Genomic DNA, 18,837 nt, shown 5'->3' with positions numbered 1-18,837 from the left:
TGAAACAACCAGTTTCTTGATCCAGTGGACAAAAGGGAGACAGACCAATAAACAAAACGCGGAAAGTGACAGGACAGAGGACAGGAGAGACTTGGTGAGGAAAAGAATTTTATCTCAGGCAAAATAGGGTGTTCAGAAAGTTGATCGAAATTCGATCCATTAGGAGCAGGTAGATTGGGAATGACAGATTATTGGTTAAATTTCATGAGCTCACTGTCGATTCCGTGGGGCTCAGTTCCCCTTGTCGAAATAAAGTCTGCAGGTGTTGGAGTTTGTCACCACGAGAAATTCAAGGTGATCACTCTTGTTAATACAGTTGAAGAGATAAGCAAGAGATAAGTGAATGTGGTGCAATACAAACAGAGATGTGTTCTAATGCTGCAGCAGATGAAAACGGGCCTCGTGTAAGCATGAATTTATTGTCCGATAGTGTACTTACAAACTTACAACTGTGCACATGCACGAACACAAGACCAATACTCACATAAAATTATCCTGGAAACGATGCGTCAACGACGGACGGATTGACGCTCCTAACAATAAGCAAGAGTGCGATAATAAAGACAAAATCGTCGTAAAATAGATTCAGGAAATACGTTACACACTGGATTTGTGGTCACTTCATATTGAGTGGGAATATCGGGACCAAATGGCCAGTGCATTCTTATTTATTCGCAGCTTCCTTCCCACCCACTGTCCCATTTTCTAGGGACTTTCGGAATCATTTCCAAGGAGGTTGGTGCTTCAAATCGAGGCACACAATGTGCGCCCTTATTGTTTGGGAAACTTTTTACGGGACGATATATCTTTGCTAAAAACGAAGTTGCATCAATCCATAAGGTATTTTATTCTTTGTTGGAACAGGCCGTTCGTGGTTACATACAAGTTGATTTTGACAGACCTTAATTGTAGGGGAGATTGTGAGCTGTGTCCTGGTCATCGTTTCATCCTTGGGACCTATAATAAAATGGTTCAAGGAAAAGTTCCCTCAGTGCACACGGACAGCATATGCCACGGTGTCTGCTTCATCGTCAAAATTTGGATTCAGACCCAACCAGATAAGAAGTAAACTGTAACCGAGGAATGTTATCCCAGTGTAAGAGTGAAACTGGCGCAATGTGGAGGCGCCATGGAGAAAGGAATGGAACAAACCAAGTTGGTCTCTTTGGAAGTTTGTTTTTATTGATATTTTCACACAAAACTACTTACAGAGAATGGTTGGAAAAGTTAAGGTAAAGCGCACAGCACATTGAGAGCAGAGAGTTTCAGCGGACAATGCTCTGTCCTATTTCAAAGGAAACGGAGGAAGGAAAGGGTGTAACGGTGGAGGACGGGCCTGGATATGCATAAGGTGAAAAATCGTATTTCTACACACAAGTTGGGTTATCTGTGACTTATTTACATCATAGACAGGACAGTCAGAGAAGTGATAGAAAGCGTGTGAGGGAAATCAGAATATGTGCAGAACGTTGAAGAAAGGAACTCAGACATGTCCAGCTTATAACTTTTTCCATCAGAGATGTGTCAAATGTTCCACAGGGAACAATTTAATGATTCTATTATCTCTATGTTGCTGAAGTTAAATAACAAATTAAGATGTCGTTGCGAATAAACTGTATAGTCAGTTCTCTTTACAAGTGTATTGCGCACCAGAAGGACGGAATCCAGGTGTCCTGGTTAAAGGTAAGGATCACATGCGAATAATCTACGAAAAAGTCGACTTATTTACACATGGCATATAGGTTGTTAATGTCACACAACTGATTGCATTAACGTTGTGGCCAAGGGCAGTTCATACAATAGTAAACATTTCAGACAGAGGGAGTGAAATCCAGTTCACGATATTGCCTACTGCAGATTGGGATATTTTCATTCCCTTCAACTCAGATGTCAAGAGACTAGTGAGGAAAATCCACGGCTTCGTAGTTTCAAACTATCACTTGACCTACGAAAGAAGAATAGAGAATTAATGGTCTGGGACATACATGCCAGGACCTTTAATGGATAAAATGTTCTATATTTGCCCATGATCTTCACATACGTGGAAGGGTGAATGGACTGAATGTTCCCACCTTCACTAAGGTTATGGCAGCGCCGTAGGAAATGCTCAGGAAGAACAGGATGATGAATGCGGAAGCGGTTGTCCAGATGTTGTCTCTGTCTTCCTCATAGACTTCAATCCGGATATTGTCTGCGAAATCTGCGGAAAGCAGAAAGGGAGATACATAGTCGTCTAGTCCAGGACATTGTTTCTTCCTTGTTTTTTTTATTATCCCCTCCAACAAACTATTCTATCCGATAATTTAATTGTCCATGATCTTGATGTTCAAAGGTCATCATCCCCAATAATAACTTTCAACAATTAATGTTGGTTCCAGCGATAGCAATTTATATGTATGAGTTGGTAACTCTCTAAAGGTCTAGTTCTTAAGTATTATGAATTCTTAAACCTTGTGATGCTAGTTATTTATGCGAGGTTTTTCGAAAACTTACTTGGAAGTGGTAAATGCTATTGGGGGAAGATCTCATTGGATGCAAAACTTTTGATACCATTGACTTGTAATAGTTAACACCCGAGAACCGCGCTGGGCAATTTTCGGGGCCAGAATAGAAAACGATAAAAGGTTGGCTACAACAATATGCATTTAAGTTAGAAATTTGACAGAATTTGATAAGATGATTTAGGTCATGTATTTCCTGAATCTATTTTACAGAGATTTCGCCTTTACTATCGAACGCTTAGTTGTCTGTTATAAGAGTCAATCTGTCCTTCGTGTTCCTGCAAATGCGTTGCAGCATCTTGTTTTTTAGTCTAAGCTTGTGTGAGTATTGATTCAACGTTTTCGTTTAAGTGCATTGTTGTAGCTTTGCGTATGTGTGCGTCTGTGCGCGCGCGTTTGAGTATAAATGACCCTTTGATCTTGATCGCGAGTAAGCTTCCGTACATGGGTGTCTGAGGTTGTGAAGCATCCGTTGTAGTGTCAGTGTTAGCTTGTGAATAAATGAATGGCCTGCGCAACATGTCTGTCGATGTGCAATGGATGTGCAGATTTTGGCTTGGGTTCGCATTGATGGGTAAGAGTGTGCGTGCATGATGTTGCGCGGTGTATTTGCAAGTTGTAAGCGCAAATGCGTGTATTTCGTTGAGCCTTATGCAACAATATGTTTGCATTGCAGTGCAATTTCATGCATTTCTGCGCATGTGATTAACTCTTTTCATGAAAATGTGTATTTATTCCTAAACTACGCTATGTTTTATTTCGTTTCGGTATGTTCTTAACATATTCCTGCTCGTATACCTTGCGTAGACGTGGATGCAAAGGGTTGGGAACAAGATCAGCCTGAACTAATACTCTAACCGACTCGACATTAAATATATCGCCTCGTGTGATGCTTGGCCCTAACTCCACGTTCCCACTTGATTTTCGTATCCGTTACGTCCTCCAATCGACTAACCTTATATAACAGTCTGGAGTAAATTTAATTACTGGAACACTCTCGATGTGAGGACCATCGAACACTTTTCTAGCCCTCTATCACGAGATCTCTCGATATTTTAGTCTCAAGTAGCGGCCCTATATTCTTATTCGATAGCACTTAGTTCTGTATACATGAACACTTGTTGATACTGTGGGATTGTTGGAGGTTTTCTCTGCTCCTAGCTGCCCCAAATATAATAAATATAATCACACTTACACAAATTATCTGTATACCATTATTGCTCGGACATTTATATAGATGTGTGTATATGCGTTTGTACGCATTTGAGTGTGTGTGTGTGCGCTTGCGTGTGTTTGTGTGCGCGCGCGTGAGATTTCTTGAAACTCTGTTCATACTGTATACCTTCGTTATGTGTCATTGTGATGTGCATATGTATGTTTGTTGACCGAATTCTGAAACCATCTTTTCTCCGCCTGCTGTGTTGTGCGTGTCTTTACGTGACTGGTAAAAAAAAATCTGAAAAAAACCTTTAAAGAAGGGTTTATCTGCAAGATATGGATGTCACTTTGATGGCACTTATCATAATCCGTGTCAGGATATTATTTTATGTGATTCCGTCAATTTGCTTTATAAATCTGGAGTGCATTTGTATTTGCAAGTACGTGTGAAATTTCTGGTTGCCCTTGCTGTAAAACTGTGAGCAACAGTAGGTGGACACTTGTTCGTTTCTCCTCCCAGAGCAGGTAAGTGTAAATTACACTTTGCTGTCGGATGCGGCGCTCCCTACAAAACAAGGTGGCTCAGATCTTTCTGCAGTTCTGAATGGATGGGAAACAGGAGAGAACCAGAAGGCATAGTTCCAGAAATTTAGATCTGAATCCCCGAAAAGAGCAACCGTGCTCAAGTGCGTCCGGGAATCGTACAACGACAGTACTGTAAATTATCTCTAAACGCCTGGTGGCTTTGTCTCCTGGGCACTCGTTTTATTACAAACCTCGACGCCCTCAGGTAAACAGCCGTCGTTTTGGCAAAGTTGTGAAACAATTAAGTTGTCTTGGGGTCAGTTCAAAATTGGAAGAAAGCTATTTATTTTATTTATTTAAGAACTTAATGCAATTGAGGTACTCTTATTGACAAGAATTGACAGTGTCCATCAGTACAAGGGAAACGTTGACAAAACTGGGTTTACCGCTGGACCGGTTGACCGTTCTGGCGATCGTCTTCATGGGGAGGGTTTCGTGTCCCACCACACAGGAGAAAGAAGCGCCGCTGGCCCAATGCTCTGCCCCGACGGATAGTAGGCTGTACATGAAGTAAGAGCTGTTGCCGTTCTCCTCCACCACTTCTGTGTTCCTGTAGTTGCGTGTATCCACCGGTTTGTCATCCACCGTCCACTTGACGAAGATCCGGCGAGGGGAGAAACCTCTCACTAAGCAGGTGAGGGCAACGGACTTCTGAGCGGAGACACCTTCTGCCGGCGGAAGGAGGACAAAGAGGGACGGTTCCCGAGGATGGGCAACTATGGAACAATTGAGAGAAAATTCATTACACCGGGAATTAACGAGACTAAAAGCTAATAGATTCAGATATGAAGAAAATATGATTCAGGCTAAATACTAAAGGAATTATGTGTCACTTCTGTGACTGGTCTCCATTTTCCAGTCTTGTATTGGGTGGGGGGGGGGGGGTTGTTGGGGGTGAGTGGCAGAGAGGTGTGATCCTTTCCTGTACAAGGTGGAAGATATGTTTTAATGTTTTGCATGAGCCGAAGAATGAGATCATTCGGCCCATCTGATCATTGATGCTTCATGGTCGTCTGCTGCCATGTTTATCAGATATCGCTAACTCCATTTCTTGCTTGGACCATCTATTCCTTACATTTATGAGCAGTCCCTTATTTAAACTTTATCAATGCCCCGACGGGTTCTTTCGTGCAATCACCACAATGGTTTTCTGTGTGTTTAATTTTTGAATATGCACCAATGCTAAAGGAAATAATATATTATTTTAAACTGCAGTCGCTGTAAATATCAAATAAAATCAAAAATGGCAGGAAACGCTCCGCACGTTCGACAGTGTGTGCGCAACGGAAAAAGAAAGGCTGACGTTTCAGGTCGCAGGATCTACATAAGAAGTGGGAAAGAAGGACAATTGATTACTCTTAATATTGAGAGATTGTGAGAGAGGAATTAATTGAGGAAAGAGCATCCAGGGCTGGGCATTCAGAGAGTGATCATCCAACGAACGGGCAAATGAACAATTTCCACTCTGAGCTGTCTGGTTATGGCTTCTTGTACGGTTGTATCGAGGCCAAACTCAGGCCTGGGGAAGAACACATCACATGCCGTCTGAACAGGGTGAAAATACTTGGAATCAATATCGAAATATCCAATTTCATGCAACTTATGTGAGATATCCGGCATCTGCTGTTTTATTTTGGATAGTACTGTAACTTGCTTTATCAGTCTATTTAAGAACTGGCCATTTGTGCTGCAAATGATACTGGATAAGTTTCTCTCTTTTCGTTTGCATAACCTGATCTGCTGGACAGAACCTACATCTCTGCTATTTGCAGCATATCATGCCTCTTTCTTTGCGTTATCATGCCACAGATGCCCCTATTAATCCATTGTTCTGTATCACTACAACAACCTTTCCCTATGATAACAACGACCTCACCCTATTGCAGATGTTCCATTTGTCCCATCCAAACCTCTTTCGCCTCCTCTGCAATGTATCACTTGCTTTCTCTCTTTTTCAGTCCTGATGAGCCTGCTTCATGAAGCAGCTGTTGCCTACCTGCTGAGTGTTCTCAGCTATTTCTCTTTTGTAACCCTGAGAAACGTGCACTCGCCCACCCCACAAACCCCATTCCGTCAACATAGGCTCACCTTCTTCCTTGTGGATCGAAGCCCTTTTTGGAGTTGGCATTTCCTCGTGGCTCACGACGCATTCGAACTCAGCCCCACTCAGCCAAGCTTGAGTCGAGATGTTCAGGGTGCTGATCACGCTGTCGAGGGACTCTCCGGGCTGGTAGGTAACCTCTGATTTCAATTGCTTCTCTCCTTCATTCCAAGTCACTTGGACGCCATAAGGTGCATAAGAGATGACGCAGGTCAAGGTCACGGTTGCCTCCATTAAGACCTGCTCCAGTGGTGGTGGCTGAATTGTAATCTGCTCTTCTTCGCAGGAGTTGGCATCTGTGACAAATAAAAATCAAGCCAAAAATCCTGAGTAGAAACATGAATGCAAGGTTTACACTCCAAGCTGTATTTTGGACAGGATCTCTTCCTGGCACCAGTTCTTTGGACTGCAACCACCTTCTGTCTCTGACAAGGGAACAACACAACTACTGAATTTTCAGCTGAACTGTGTCGTGGGTTGTCATAATGTCAGTGAATGTCCAACTTGGACTGAAGTCGGCACTCACAGTGAGATTTAGGGCTTTCTTGGGATACGACTCTTACCTTGAGAGATGCTGATGTTGCGGCTTTGCGTGTCCTTTTTATGGGTGACCTGGCAGGTATAGACTGAACCAGTTAACCACTCTGCGGCTGAGAATGTCACCTGGCTGGTCGCCGAGAAGTTCCCGTTCACCTGAAAGGCGGGAGAAGTGGCGATGACGGAATTTAGGGGCTGTCCATTCTTCAGCCAGTTCACGGTCACTTGTGCCGGACGGAAGTCAGTGATCGAACACACGGCCGTCACTTTTCTGCTCCTTTTGATTTCATCAAGGGAGTTCACGGCGATAACGACGATTGGATGATGCACCTCCAGATCTTGAACAAAACAAATTTAATTGGAATTGGTCTCAAAAAGCAACAGATCATCAATGTAGACAACAATTTCTTTACACAGATTGCACAATACAAACAAGAAACAAGCGTCGTGGATTTATCAGTGTCCCTAATGAAGTGCTGGTAAATGCGAATAGTGTCGGAAAGTATTCCATTGCTAGTATGGACGTGATGGGCCGAAGGGTTGTTTCCTTTACGCCTCTATGATTCTTAGAGTCCCTGTTAATTTCTCAATACGGGCACATCAACTTTTCTGTTTGTTGCCGAATTCAACCATTTAATTTATCTCTGGATAGATGCGACTAATATGGATATATCCACTATTATATTACATTTATGCTTACTCTTTATGAAGTCTCTCCCCATACAAATATCTGTACTATCTTGCAAACTCGCGGGGAACCTTACAATATCAGGTGCAGCTTCTCCTTCTACCGCAAAAAGAAAAAAAACAATTGCTGGATCTTTCTGGGTCACTCTCGCCCCTCTGTTCTAGGGGAAAAAAAACTCAAGTAACCTTCAAGATAGAATTGTGAGCAGTGCCCGAGATGCCATATGGGCTCCAGATGTGTGTACTCCACTTGAACAGTTATATGGAAACCAGAACGGTACCTGATTCCCAAATCAGTACATGGAGGTCAGAACAATGCGCCGAAGGTTCAATGGAGCATGGGGAATCGAACATTAATAAAGCGTTAAACCAAGTATGACGAATGTTCTGTTGCATATTTCCTCCAATTCTTACACCTCTCAATCTCCCCGCAACGCGCGGACCTGCTCTATCCCCCAACACTAACCGGGCATTTTTACTTCCTTGACCGTATCAAGGTATCGAACCACGCAGTAGATTGCGCTGCTCCCGGCCTCTGACTCTGTGATGGTTAACTGGCTGCTGCTGGTGTAAGTTCCCTTTTTGTTCAACACTGCTGGGTAGTTATTCAGTCCGGTGGTGATCGGCACTTTATCTTTTCTCCAGGAAACACTGATGTCCTTCGGAGAGTAGTCCGTCGCCAAACAGCCGAAGGTGACCGAGTCGGCGGGGCTGCGTTGGTCGCAGGAGAGAAGAGGGTAGAGAGAGGGGGCGGACGATGCCGCTGTAAAAGAATGGTCACGTGAACATGTTAAACATTTTATTCCATGCTTATCCGATATTCAAACAAATCGACGACACAGTATTCATAAATTAATTTCGTAGATGTTTGGTTTATAAAGTTGCCGTAATCATATACCTATATATCGATACAACAGTCAGACCTGGTCTCATCAGAACAAAATTATTTCCAAACATACAATTGCAAGTTAATGGAATGGGCATTTCCAAGAGTTTCCCGGTCACTTCTCTCCCTATGTTCCATCCACCGTGTGAAGCCCGAGGTCTTTGCCAGCAATACTTTGTGAAATATCACGGGTTATACATAAACTAACCAGGCACATAAACAAAACGGGGTCTAACTTATTTTGCCTTGAGTGACTCATCGTGACGCGGCAAATAATTTCCTTAACCTACACGGCGCCATCGAGCTGTGTGCGAGGATATTTCCCATTTTAGCTGCAGGCTATCGAGCACCATCAATCATTGGGCAATTCACCTCGATTTTTTGTTGCTGCCCTCTCCACCACTCAATACTCAGTCACCCGATCCGAGCTGTGCACCGTGCCCGCAGTATGCACTATCTCTGCAATGCACTGGAGGAACTTGCAAAGGATTCTTCCTCAACAGGAGAATCTACGAAATCTTCCGCCTGGAAGCACATTTTTGCAGGCTCCTTGAGATTCCGTCATCTGCAAATCACGGTCAAATCCGTGCAACATCACACGTTGCAGACACATCGTTGGGTTTCCACGACAAACAACTGACCCCTTCCCAAAGAGAATTGCTAATGTGTAACGTCCTGAAGCTACAATTAGCAATGGATTACGGGTTAAAATCCTATAATTCTGTCATGGTACTCATTCCAAGCAAATCAGAAGAAAAGACAAATGTAATGTTGTTCACCGCTAGGTGTTAAAACGGCTTTTCAGTGATAGAAATAATTTGGTGCAGAGCACAGACTACGCTGGACTTCACTGTCTGGCATTGTCGGCGAATGAAGGCAAGACAGGAATGCGAAGTAATTGTTCAGCTGTCCTGCGCTGTGATCGAAATGTTCCCTTGTCTTTCCCACACCCGCCACACCTGATTCATACAGAGCATTGCCTGTCAGAGATGTGCATTTGTTCCAAACTCTGACAGAGGTCCCATTGACCTTCTCCGTCTGCATGCCACCAGCTGCTTTACTGCATTGAGTTGCCTGCCTGGTCCAGGTGAAACACTTACCTTCAACTCGCAAGCAGTATTCAATAAACTTGCAAGTCAGACTGTACTGGAGTACAATAGAAAGAAATAAAACGTTTACAACTCCGGAGAAAGACGTATGATTCTCCCCCGGGAAGCAGTGCCGCGGAAATAGGCAAGCACAGATGGTGCAAAATTGGCAGATATATATGAAGAATCTGCCATTTCCAGATCTGTTGATTTCTATTTTCTACCCAGGCATCTCAAAGCAGAAGATTGTTTCGATGTAAGCTGCCATTTAATTGAGCAGACTATCCTGAACAACCAGCAATTTTTCTGCTCTGTCATTGAATGTGAAGACCCACAGAATTCCATTATCTGGAAGTGTTCAAACCCAGTCATTCATATCCCATGATAATTTGCTGCCGTGACGCCGAACTCAGGGACATGCTCCGGGTTTAATATTCAAAGTGTGATTAAATTACAAGCCGGTGAACTCAGTCTTGGGGACTAAATGCACTTTTGCAAATCACTAAGGCAGAGCAGCTGATTACGTCGCTAAATGCAATGAAAGAGACAGATGTCTCAATTGAGATAACATTAAATATACTCTCCAACATTTGATATTTTACAGTGCAATTCTATCCGGTAGGAATCGCGAGTGTCAAAAATCGTTAACTATGTATTCATGCAGATACACTGTTGTGTAACAAGGTCCAAATTTATCACGTTTCTGAATGGGCAGGCAGAACATTCGAAGACAGCTGAAAATATCAAATTTTACATGAATACGTTATTAGTTTCAGAGCGGTACATTAAAATATAATTCAACACATCTAGGAACTTTTATTTGTCTTCCTTCCAGCTGCAAATCGACTCTGCGTGTTTCCGACTTAACAGTTTCAGTCCATACTCGAGTACATTTTGCATGACATGTGTAGGTGTTGGAAATTGAAAATTTAGTGGGGTAAAATCTACTAGGGGTGCTAAACTGCGGTTTGCCCAGGTCGACAATAACCTGGGAGGACCCAGAAATAAACGATGATAAATTTGGTAATGGACACGGTCCCAAATACTTTCCATCAAATGAAGTGGACTCAGAGAATGAACGGAATTTGAGTGGGAGCCCCGTTACGAGATGACAAATTACAAAATATTTTGTTCGCTAGATTTTCTTATGCCCGAAGAAATAATCATCAATTATATCCTGAAAGTTATTGTAAGTAAACTCCAGAATTGTCAGGGGAAATTGGAGGATAACATTTCATTTACACCAAATAGCAAGGGGGAGAGATTGTCTAAATGAGGATTAAAGGAACTCTCTCAACATAATGTCTGAATCAACATTAATGAGGCAACACAACTGTTGTAAAATAAAAACAGGGAATAAATTCTAATTTCAGGTTCATCCTTCACAATTAAAGGGAGAATCATCAGTTTTGGTTATTTAACTGTGTACAACATGACAATGTACAATGACAATGTACAGGGTCCCTGGTACAAACAAATGGAAATTCGTTTTGATGCCAATGCCATTTTTTATGTTACCAACAGCTTTGGAACTACTTTATAATGGCTTAATCACTGAACGGGAAACAATATTCCAGGATTAATATCGTGTCACAGTTCGTTCAAAAATGAACAAAACGTTGAGTATTTTAAATGATCAACTTCAATCTATTTAAGATTTATAGTTTTAATTCGTTGCTTTTAAACACAAAATGATCTGTCTTTGACTCAAATAGAGAGGGGATATTTTTAATGTTTAAACTGCACCGTGACGTGAAACCAATAAACTTATAAATAGTTAAACGCAAACACAATTGCAATCGATCCTCCTATTTCACTATCTATTGTATTCTTCCCATTACTCACTGAACAGCGAAAGCCTGTTGACGTACAATTGAAATAACAGAGAAAAACATTTCTCGTATTTCCCCAATATTGCAGTCTGATTACCGTAACTATATTTCAAGCTGCTCACCTGTTACCTATGGCCATCGTAAAGGGAGAAATATTTTAGGTGTCATGGAGAGTCATAGACTAACAGTTGCAATTCAAATTGTCTCTTCAATAAATGAATTAATTCAGATATCTTTAAATGATATTTGAGTTCCAAAATCGGCACGTTTTTTCAACAACGTATTTTGCTCCAAACAGCTTACATGCGTGTCTTAAAACAAAATACAGAGCGAACTTTTATCGTGCGAGGCAGCATCTGGACGAAGAGAAACAATGTTGAAGTTTTCGGTCAAAGACCGTTCGAAGCCTAGCTTTGTCACAGGATCTTCAACCTGAATCATCAACATTTTTTTCACGTTCCGCACGTGCTGCCTGACCTGCGAGTTCACAAAATTTCTTGTTTTCATTTCAGGTTTCTAGCATCTACCATTTTGTAAGATGTTCATATTTAAGCACACAACTTGTTTGCGTTGTTTCACAAAATCTACTCCGACATTTAGTAGACGGCAACAAGTTCACAAGCGCCAGCTGGTGCCACAAATTTAGAACACACCTTGTCTCCCGCAAACATTCGCGATGTATTACCACCGATGGATTCACTCTCTTAATGGAACTTTAAGAAATTATTTCACTATATTCAACTTGCAAAAAAAACCTATGTTCATAGTCCAGCGAATGCCTCGCGTTGCCAATCAATGTTTGATTAACCCTGAATATACAACGACAATCCATTTAATTTCATGGATCATGTTTAACGGATTGTGATTTCTTTGCATTACTGTGCTGTTGGTTCAAGTTACCACTTCACGGTAATTCAACTTACATCAGTGTACAACTCCCCCAATTTGTGAAATTTGAACCATTGTCATTTCGTTTATAAGAAAACACTGTTTATTTCATGCAACATTTTCTGCGGATTGGATTAATGGGCGGCAATGTGATTCCACTAATTAATACATACATTTAAAAACGTAGCAGACTTGTACTCAGAAATTACCTATTCTTGTTTTGTTGCTTCCTTCACTACTTATAGAAAACATAGCGAAGCATAACGTCTGATGTTGCTCAGGGAAGACATTTGTCAAGTTGTTCCCATGTTAAGCATTGCAAAAATATCAAAAAATTTAAAAGCATCAATTTATTGAAAGGAACCAGCCCACACATTTTATTGAGTAAAAAAGCACCAAATCACTTCGAGCTAGTGCATCAAAAGGACGCATCACGAAAAAAAAGTTTAATTCGGGAATATTTATGCAGAATCACAAAACACTGTGCAACACAACATCACTCCAGGATTGCACAGAAGACAACATATAACTGCAGTAACATATTTCCCAAATTATGTTAAAGATAGAGTAAAATCACAATTGGAACAACGATTGAATAAGGACCTGGTTCTTACCGTCAGTCACCGTCACCATGGTGCCTCGTCCCCAGTATTCAAGGCCGTCACAATGTTACTTACCCTGGCCTGCGTCACACAATAACCAGAGCAGGAAAGGACAGGCAAAAATCCAACATCTGTGTAAATACATATTTCAAAATGAGAGTTAAAACGACCGTTGTTCTTTCTAAATTGTGGATGCTTTGAAAATAACATTTCAATACACATAAAGTACAATGGTGCTGTGTAACAGACATATTTGCGAGGTTGCGTTTAAATCATTCAGAAGTAAATGATGAATTACTCCTGGTAAAGTATACACTTAACTTTGTTGAGGTAGTGCTGGACATAATCAAGACCTCATTGCATGAGCAATTGGATTGTAACATGGACACTGACTCAGAACAAAGGAATAAGAGTCTGACAGGCTTTTTGTATTGACGGGAACCGCTGTGCCATCCAGTATACACAGGGGACGAAGTCATGTCAAATACCCCGCAGGTTGTTTGCTGAAGAATGACGAGGTTGAATTCCACCTTGCTCTGAGAATCCTGAGCGAGGCATTGCTGACAGAGTGCACTAGTTAGATATAACATTGTGTATTGTTCACTGTCCAAAATAAAGCTCAATGTTGTCCTTGCTCAGCACATGTAAATTCAGATTATTTATGGAGAAGACCGGTACAATCCTTTCTACCTATCTATGTAACTTCAAATGCTTAACGTTTATTTGAATCTCCGGAACTTGGTGTCTCCTGCTGTGCTGGTAAGTTCAAGCAGGAGTAAACCAGTTGCCGAGGTTTGTGTACGGGGAGCTCGCGGTTTAGAGCACTGTGATCCACCACTATTCCACAGTGAAATAGACCTGAACAAAAACTAAAGACATTATTCAGGGTCAGGATTCACTTGAAATAGACTTCTAACATGTTTAAAAATGATCCAACTGTTCACAATGAACATTGAAAATAAGCACAACGCCAATAATCTTCCTACATGGAGTTCAACCGGGAAAAGTGTGAAGTGATACACTTTGGAAGGTCGAATTTGAAGGAAGAATACAAAGTTAATGTCGCGACTCATAGTAGTGTGGAAGAAAAGAGAGATCTTGGGGTCCACGTCCATAGATCCCTTAAGGTTGCCACACAGGTTGATAGGGTTGTTAAGAAGGCATATGGTGTGTTGGCCTTCATTAAATTAAAGCGCCGCGAGGTAATGTTGTAGCTTTATCTGGTTAGACCACACTTGGAATATTGTGTCCAGTTCTGGTCGCCTCATTATAGGAAGGATGTGGGAGCTTTAGAGAGGGTGCAGAGGAGATTTACAAGAATGCTGCCTGGATTGGAAAGCATATATTATGAGGATAAGTTGAGTGAGCTGGGGCTTTTGTCTTTGGAGAGAAAGAGGATGAGAGGTGACTTGATAGAGGTGTACAAGATGATAAGAGGCATAGATCGAGTGGACAGTCAGATACTTTTTTTTACCAGGGTGAAGATAGCTAACACGAGGGGCCATAATTTTATGGTGGTTGAAGGAAGGTATAAGGGGGATGTCAGAGGTAAGTTCTTTACACAGAGAGTGGTGGGTACATGGGACTCTCTTCCGGCAGGGGTTGTAGGGGCAGACACATTAGGGATATTTAAGAGATTCTTATATAGTCACATGAATGACAGAAAAACTGGAGGTCTATGTGGGAGGGAAGGGTTAGGTAGTTATACAGCAGGAGAAAGTGTCGGCACAACATCGTGGCCGAAGGGCCTGTACAGTGCTGTAATGTTCTATGGTTTTTGTTCAATGTACAGTTCACATTGAACCGAACGAAGTATCCCGCTCTGCAACTGTAAACACGTTTGGTGTTAAAGAGGAGAGAAAAGAACAAAATTTAACATCAGTTCACTGTTGCACTAGTTATTATGTTAGATTTTGTGTTAACCTATTGAAAGAATGTTAATGCTCACTTTACAGACGATCGATATTGTGTTTGAAGAATTACGTAACATCAGCTTATGACAGAAGAAGATGGATTTCCTAGTACATTGTTTTTGTACGGGTCCGGCCCTGAATCCTCTCACCGTGATATTTCGCACAGTAATAGACGGCGGTGTCCTGCATCTTCAGTCTCGTCACTTCCACAGAAAAAACACTGCTTGAGGTGTCTTTGGACGGAGTAAATCTGCTTTGGATCCCCTGTCCGTAATACTGGTACGAAGAAGAATAGTAAGCGAGCAGCCACTCCAGCCCCTGGTCAGGAACCTGACGGACCAAGTGCATGTAGTAGCTGCTCAGATCAAACCCGCTGGTCTGGCAAGTCAGTTTGAGGGATCCTCCGGGTCTGGCGGTCTCCGCCTCTGGTTGAGTCAACACGACATCGGACTGCACCCCTGAGGGGAAAAAAAAAGATGTCCAAGGATGAGTCCAGAACCAGTTTGGCAATGATTTCTGATACTCTTATTTTCAATATAGATAGATAGATAGAGATAGATAGATAGATAGATAGATAGATAGATAGAGAGAGAGAGAGAGAGAGAGAGAGAGAGAGAGAGAGAGAGAGAGAGAGAGAGAGAGAGAGAGAGAGAGAGAGAGAGAGAGAGAGAGAGAGAGAGAGAGAGAGAGAGAGAGAGAGAGAGAGAGAGAGAGAGAGAGAGAGAGAGAGAGAGAGAGAGAGAGAGAGAGAGAGAGAGAGAGAGAGAGAGAGAGAGAGAGAGAGAGAGAGAGAGAGAGAGAGAGAGAGAGAGAGAGAGAGAGAGAGAGAGAGAGAGAGAGAGAGAGAGAGAGAGAGAGAGAGAGAGAGAGAGAGAGAGAGAGAGAGAGAGAGAGAGAGAGAGAGAGAGAGAGAGAGAGAGAGAGAGAGAGAGAGAGAGAGAGAGAGAGAGATCAGAATTACTCACGGGATAGGAAAACCAGAAACAGACTCAGTGAAGTCGCTAACTTCATCGCACTGGGAACTTTGACGGGAGTGATTCTGCGCAGAACCTCTCATCAAATCTCCTGCAGGGAAGGTGGCTTGTAGAGCCTCGATGAAACGTTTAAATACCAGGCAGAGGTGGGCGGGTTGTTGGGCGGCGACAATCAACTGAGAGGGCGCCTATCGGAGCTAAGACCCTACACCAAATCATCAGTGGTCTGCAGTCAAACCTTACGCTTGGAAACTAGTACATATAGACTGTACATTAGTACAGCTAACATTAGCAGGGACCTACCGCATGGTCCACAGAGTATATCATCACAATCCTCATTATCATTATCACTCTGGGCATCGATAGACGTCAGAGAGTATCAGTAGCAAAATGTTTCTGAAACTGATCATGTTGTGGCCGTATCCCTGATCCCGGTTAGCCACATCCGAGCGCTGTTGTTGATCAAAGCAATGCGAAGTAAAATAAACTTGATGCCTCGTGGCATATGTTCGGTGATACAGAAGCCCTGAGTTTAAATAGGGCACTCAGATCAGCAAGAAAATACAATAACTGCAGCCGTTACGTTTCATTCCTCAATAAATATGTTGTTATTTTCCTTTCCTTTTGTTTCCTAAATGCGTGGCTATGGAAGGGGCTTCAAATCTGTAAATCCTTCCTATCCAACCGTCTGAACTTCTTAAGTTAATTGTATCACAGTTGATAAGGTAGTACAGGGTTTTTATTTACTGATGTTGTTCATTCTGTGTTATAAATTGTTTGGAAAAACACACATGCAGTTATATCTGTTGCAGAATCTAAGGAGTATATTCCACGTTGAAATACCACTGAAAAAATACCATTAATTAACTAGTTAAAAGTCAAGGATTCCCATTTAATAGTGTCAAACTGTCTCACAGGAAAATTGGCAGCTACTCAATGAGTGGTGTGACTTCAGCTCGAGAAACTAACATCTGCTACAGGAAACATACAGCCTTCGGCTTTGTAAATAAAACCTGTTTCCTTGCTGTTAACTAATTGGAGTAAAGCCAGCTCAAACAGTCAACGTCGTCAACAATTTATAATGTATATTAAATCTACACGGCAACAGATTTATTTGCTTTTTTCATTGTCCAGCTGTGTCAATCGGCTTCCAAATCCCAGGATTAAAAACGAACAGGGCTCAGGCTCACAATCAGTAAAGTCAACAACTGGAAAACGTGTCCAGCAAACCACAAGTGGATACATAGATCAATAATAGACAGATGATAGATGGAGATAAAGACAGACTGGAGGGGGAGGGGGAGATAGATTGGTGGAGGAGATTGTGAGAGGCACAGAGAAGGACAGATGCAGGGAGAGAATCTTGCAGAGAATATGAACTGACATATAGATGTACAGATATGGATAGATTTAGAGAGATAAAATTATGGTTAGATAGACAGACAGAGACAGACATACATACAGATAGATAGATAGATAGATAGATAGATAGATAGATAGATAGATAGATAGATAGATAGATAGATAGATAGATAGATAGATAGATAGATAGATAGATAGATAGATAGATAGATAGATAGATAGATAGATAGATAGATAGATAGATAGATAGATGGATATATATACAGACAGAAAGAAAGCCAGACAGATCTCAATGCCTGTAAAGGTTGAATGTCCGAAAGTTGGAGGCCAACACTTATTCCCCCGCCATTGTCTTCTCCTTCCCACCTTCCATATAGCATTTATTATAATCGGTTATTCCACTAATACTTTCGGGAGGTTGCTGCCCAGTCTACTGTCTTTCGGAGGGGTTGCAGTGATAACCTACAGGAGAAATTAAACAGAGAAAAAATGAACGAACACAAATAAATTACTACGATGTCATCAAGGCCTCGGAAGGCGATGATTCGATTGCACTGAGCATGACTGAGGGACTTCGTATCGGGAATTGACTGGAGAAACTCAGTATTTGACCCAAAATTAGAGGAGATGAACAGAAGTTTTATCGTTCAGCATTCGGAAGATTTCGAGGAGTGTTCCCCGTCAGGTGGCTCTTCCACTGATTGAAGGCTTGGTGAGATAAATGGGAGAAAATGAAGACACTTCACAAAATAATTAAGCATAATGAGGATGTTTGGCCAGGCGTGCTGAACCGATCCTGAATGCACTAACCAAGGGAATGGTGCCAAGCATCCAATATAAGTATTTAAATCGATAATTGTGAACATGAATGATTGACCGGGCTGTGACAAAAGCACAGACGAGCGGGAATAAAGCTACAATTTCTTAAACAGCAGAGAATAACGCAATGAAATTCTTTTGCTTTCTGAGGTTCCATTACTCTGTAACTTGGATTTAAAATCACCAAGGCATGTGTAGCTACTCTCTTGAAGTGGTCGTGACGTTGGTATGTTGCGCATGGAATGCCACTGAGGAAGTAAAGTGTGGAATGTAAAACATTTTCTCAGCGGACTTAACATTTTAGGGAAAGAGTGACTAAAATGAACATGGAGTCCAAACTTCTCCATTTGTCTTGTCGGGAAGAGATCATTAGACATGTTAAAAATGGCACTGATGCAAGCAGTTGAGAAATTTGCATTTCTCTTTCGTTATTTCTGTTCTGTTGGGGAAACATTGGTTCTGTTTCTGTCCCTCAGTGATCGAATCTGCGTCTGAGGCTGGTATATTCAGTATTTATTTATACCGGCCATCAGTGGTTTCTATCTGCTTTTAGATCAACAGAAACATGTCAATTAAGGTTTTATCGATTCGTCTCAACTGCGATAAGAGTTTACTTTAAATATGTTGACAGTTCGTACAAAATGAATTGGATTCTCTGGAAGATAATGCCTTGTTTTATTTTTGTTCGATTAAAATTTTGTGAGTTGTCCCCAGAAGGTTAAACTTTTAATTAACGAATCACTTCTGATAATTCTGCATTTGAAATCGATGGGACATTTCTGAATGTACCCAAATAAATTAAATGTCCATTTGAAGGAAGGTTGAACAGACGTGCACTCATTGAGGATAAACACGACCAGAGGAGAGGCCACGTTTCTTGGACAGCTCTCTTCGTTTCTTAATC

The 18,837-nt window shown here is 41.7% G+C and overlaps 1 gene segment (V, D, J or C); it reads right to left on the bottom strand.

Moving 5' to 3' along the window:
• Positions 1-4,509: 4,509 nt before the first annotated feature.
• LOC127576383 (Ig heavy chain C region-like) lies at positions 4,510-15,864 on the bottom strand. The segment is given in 7 exon segments: positions 4,510-4,960; positions 6,333-6,641; positions 6,909-7,220; positions 8,036-8,332; positions 12,878-12,923; positions 14,920-15,236; positions 15,744-15,864. Coding segments are annotated over 7 exon segments (1,719 nt in total).
• Between the last annotated feature and the right edge of the window lie 2,973 nt (positions 15,865-18,837).

This window comes from Pristis pectinata, chromosome 12, assembly GCF_009764475.1.
Source record: "Pristis pectinata isolate sPriPec2 chromosome 12, sPriPec2.1.pri, whole genome shotgun sequence".
NCBI classification, from domain to species: Eukaryota; Metazoa; Chordata; class Chondrichthyes; order Rhinopristiformes; family Pristidae; genus Pristis; species Pristis pectinata.
This window is presented reverse-complemented; position numbering and strand designations above follow the sequence as displayed.